This window comes from Triticum urartu, unplaced genomic scaffold (genome assembly GCF_003073215.2).
Source record: "Triticum urartu cultivar G1812 unplaced genomic scaffold, Tu2.1 TuUngrouped_contig_2513, whole genome shotgun sequence".
Taxonomy (NCBI): Eukaryota; Viridiplantae; Streptophyta; class Magnoliopsida; order Poales; family Poaceae; genus Triticum; species Triticum urartu.
In genome coordinates, this window is record NW_024112996.1 from 8577 (window position 1) to 12862 (window position 4286).

Here is a 4286-nt window from a genome sequence, read left to right on the forward strand (position 1 = left end):
ACTTTGTGCAGAGACAGTTGACAAAATTAAGTTCTAGAGCTGCTGTTTATTTCTTCTTACCAGTTGTTTCGTAAACAACATCGGAAATCTGGACAACTTGTCTGCCTCCCTATTTATTGACTACAAGTTACAAGTCTGATTTCTATGCACTTTGGTGAACAAAAGTCCTCTGGCTGCAGTATGAGTGATTATATGAGCCCATTCGAAGGAGACACCATTTTATGTGTCATTAACTCTACAGATTGTGATGATTTGTCATAAAAAATTGCTACGTTATTATGAGCAATCCTACAGCTACGGGCGTTTTTTCGAGGAACAAGACCTACAGGCAGAGGTGGCCTCACCTAATTTGGGAGAAGGAGGCCCCACCCTGCAAATCACAGAGGGAGGGATGAATTAGGAGGCAACACGTCTGTCCATAGGACTCTGAGCGTAGATAGAGTCCGTAAGTGGAGCATTTTCACGTTATTATCTACCAGACCGTCTTTGATGTACTCATACACACATTTATACATAGTTGTCGTGCTCATGTTATTTGTCGACATTCAGAATTATTTATTGTATGATTTAAATTATCTCACTTCTTTGGTTGTACATGTATGCCCACAGTGCAGAGTACACCTATGTGCGAGGAAGTTTTGTTTGTAGTTCTTCATCATACCAAGAATCATTCATTTGATGTCGGTCATGATTAGTCGATTATTTGGTTTGTGATACAGTTGCGCAGCAAATCTGCAATTATGTAAAATTGGTCATATCTTAATTGCGAACCAAAGCTTTATATTGCTTCCATTTGGGAAACTGGCAATGTCTTCATTTATTATACAGCTACAACAATGTTGAACCTTGTTTTCTGAGACACATATATTCACTATGCCTACTCGAGTAATTCTTTTGGTTCTCAACCGGATGTTTCACATACCGGTTGGTTTATCCATCTTATGTATTCTGAATGACCGCTTCAATTGATGCTTAAACCCCTTTTCGAAAAAAAGAAAAAAAAACTTCAATTGATGCTTACTAGTTCGATGGCGTACTGGTTGCTCCTTGTACATGCCATGCTTCTTGGGTTTGTCCTGCCTGTGTAGTAGGTCAAATTGATCCACTGCCCCCTTGCTTCAATTTATACACAACAGATCTCCATGCCCAAGATAGAAATATTTCTATCAATCTGATGCCACAATTGGTGTCAATTGTTTTCTTACCATTCATTATAATGTATACATGCCACTGAACAAACATTCAATCTTCAATCTTTGCTTGTGTTAGATAAGGCCGGACTTTCTTCCGTTGTGAATGGGGCTCAACAGAAGAACGGTGCCTTGGTCGCTTGCTCCGGTGTGATGCAGCCAAGCTGGGCCACGACGCTGACTACGGCTGTCCGTGTAGTGAGCGGGTGAGGCGAAGCGAAATCTACGTGCCTGCGACGGCCGTCGCTGCAGCGAAACAACACCCACCCCCCCCCCCCCCCAATGATGTTCACTTCTGCTCTGTATATTCTGGTCATCAAACCAAACTAGGGTGGCCTGATGAGGTCCTGTATGAGGCTTGAGGTTCTATTTCATGTCATATTTATTAGTCCCTCCTGTATAATGCGTGTGGTTGATGCTCAAGTGACTTAGTTTCAGTAGGACTGTTGCCTAAATTATTTAAATGGTCATATTGTAGTTACAGTAATCTTGGGCATGTCTAATGGAGATTTGCACCTTTTCTTTGATTCAATTACTCAAAGTGACTTACTCAAAGCACCTTGTTACTATGCTTACTAATGCATCTTGTTGATGCTCATTTCAGTCATCAGTTAACTTCCTACACACTAAACAGTAGATATTATAGTAGAATTTTATCACATACATAATTCTTTTACACAAGAATAGACATTGAATTATGTGTATTTGGGCCAGGATATAGAATAAGAAACCCCATGTATTTTGCTGGGGCTTAATGTGAGCTGTGCAGTTTCCAACTTGTAGATGTGTGTGCTGATGATGTTGCTATTTTTGGCTTTTTTTATATGGACTCAAGATCGATGTTTTCTTGCAGAGTTATTATGAGTATTTGCTGCTTTCCAAGCTGGACTTACATGCTAGCAAAGGAAAGATCTCAATTGCCAATGGCAATATGAAATGCAGCTAGCGAAATACAAACGTGGCTACCACCCTCTGTTAAACTTGGTTGTAACAGAATATTGTGCTGAGGACCTGTTGTTTTGGCCAATATAGCACTAGCCAGTATCAATATTGTGAGGACCAGTTGTTTTGTAGGTGTCGCCCTTAGTTTTGCTACTTTGCATATTCTGGGAGCAAGTAAAAGTGAGGTTATATGTTATTTTTGTTCACTTGATATCTGCACTGCCCTTCCTTGCATAATCTGCATATCTCACATTGACCAGAAACATTTTTTACTTAGTGATGATATCTGCTACCCTTGTCTGCACATGCTCCTTTTGTTCTGCATACACTTCACTCAAACATCTACTACTTATTTGCCTTATGTTCTGCTAGGGCACTCGCTCAATTTGCAATTGCGAATCATGATGTTTGCTGGAAGCTTGAGTGAAAATACACATAATTCAATGGTTATTCTTCTAACCAAAAATTCAGTCTGTGCTTTTAAATATGATGTTGTTTTACTGGGAAAGATTGCATTTTTAGACGTTTGCACTATCTTATCTGAATATCTCACCTGCCAAACAAGTTTTTCATATGGAGAGAATTGTGGCTGGAGGGGTTTGGGGGTTTTGAGGGGATTGAGTGGAAGGAAGGAATTCACCCAATCCTCTGAAATCCCCTCCTCTCCAAACCTCCCCAATCCACTTCTACCAAACAAAGCCTTAAGGGTTGAATATATCATCATTTAGATTTACCACATTGACTTCAAGAAACAAGTATAAATCTTCAACGTGCTCAACATATTTGTGGATTAGAAAAACAGAAAAAATACCCTCTCTTTTTAAATCACGATTATTCCCTTTTGATGTAGCTTAGTTTCTAGAGACAAGAAAAAACAAATACTTCATTGCTCTGAATGTGTTTTCACTTGGCGCACAGAATTAGCTCAGTCCCTTGGATCATCTACAGCGGGTCCCCTCTTATCCTCCTTATATGTATCAGAGGACAGCCCGGTCATTGTCCAAGGGAGACAAACAAGTGACACATAAGTTACTTAGGAATTCATATGATTCAAATTCGTGTAATTTTATGGGATGATGACCCTCCGCAGTTTATCCTAGCTGAACTTGTTAATGATGTAACCATGCTTTGATTTGAATAAAGTGTGCCACAAGTTAAAAAAAAACTCCATTGCTCCCATGGTGTTTTTTTTACTTCGTTGGAAACAGTTCGTCACATTATTCAAGACAGTACGGAAAGACTAGATAAACAGTACTGCTTACGTTTTGACGTTATCAGACAGCAAGAAACCAGTCCACATTTTGTATTCACGACATGCCTCTGGGGTTTGGAGGCATAGGACCAGTCCAGGTCCCAGATTACAGCTGAACAACCTGACTCAAAGAAGATAACTCGTTGATCTTAGACATCATGTTCTCGTCTACCTCCAGCCTAGTTGTGAGCTTTGGAAATGAATAAGTGGGCGCAACTGCGGGGGTTGATTCTTGGTCGCTTGACTTGTTTGATGTGCCCATGGAGGAGGAAGCAATCTCCTTCCCAAACAGCTGCGCCATGATATTGAGGCAAGGCTTCAAATCATCCTCACTCTGTGCTTTTGTCAACTTACCAAGCAGCTCGTTTGTTTTCGCGTTTCTCACTGTTTGCTGTTTTATGTTCCACTTCACCAGCTTTGTATGGTCATCTAGATTTTGGTCAGAGGAGTTGTCATCCTCGTAGGCACTGTTCTTCTCTTGCAGTTTCTTCAGCTTCTGGTCCAAGACAGTGGCAATCCTCTCTTTAAAGCCAGCTGCATTTGCACCATCAGATTTTAACCTCACCTTTGCCTCAGAGACCATTATTTCCATCATTTCTTCTGAGGAAGTTGCTTCAGTTTCATGTTCACCAGAAGAATCTTCTTTGAGATAGAATGTTTCCTCCAGCAATCCAATATTCTGTGTGTACCTATCATATGCTTCATTTTCAACATCAATATCTCCTTGCATATGTTCCTTTAGCTTCATAAACCTCCACTTGTTAATGCTTGCAATGTCCTACAACACAAGTACTGCAAGTTATTAACCACGGGAGTATAAAACTACTCTAAATAATCAAACAGGGTGGAACAGCCAACAACCTTCTTGGCAAGGGACTTTCTTGTTCGGATTGAAATTCAGA

General features: G+C 40.3%; 1 protein-coding gene across 1 annotated transcript; it reads right to left on the reverse strand.

The window, feature by feature from the left end:
- Positions 1 to 3286: 3286 nt before the first annotated feature.
- Positions 3287 to 4274, reverse strand: LOC125526996. Its single transcript, XM_048691577.1, has 2 exons — positions 4246 to 4274; positions 3287 to 4162 (listed from the first exon to the last, which is right to left on the reverse strand). The coding sequence occupies exon 2, from the start codon at positions 4130 to 4132 to the stop codon at positions 3491 to 3493; it is 642 nt and encodes a 213-aa protein (XP_048547534.1). The 5' UTR covers positions 4133 to 4162; positions 4246 to 4274; the 3' UTR covers positions 3287 to 3490.
- Between the last annotated feature and the right edge of the window lie 12 nt (positions 4275 to 4286).

Coding starts and splice junctions, on each gene's coding strand:
- LOC125526996 (XM_048691577.1), bottom strand. CDS start 4,132: ATGAAGCTAAAGGAACATATGCAAGGAGATATTGATGTTGAAAATGAA.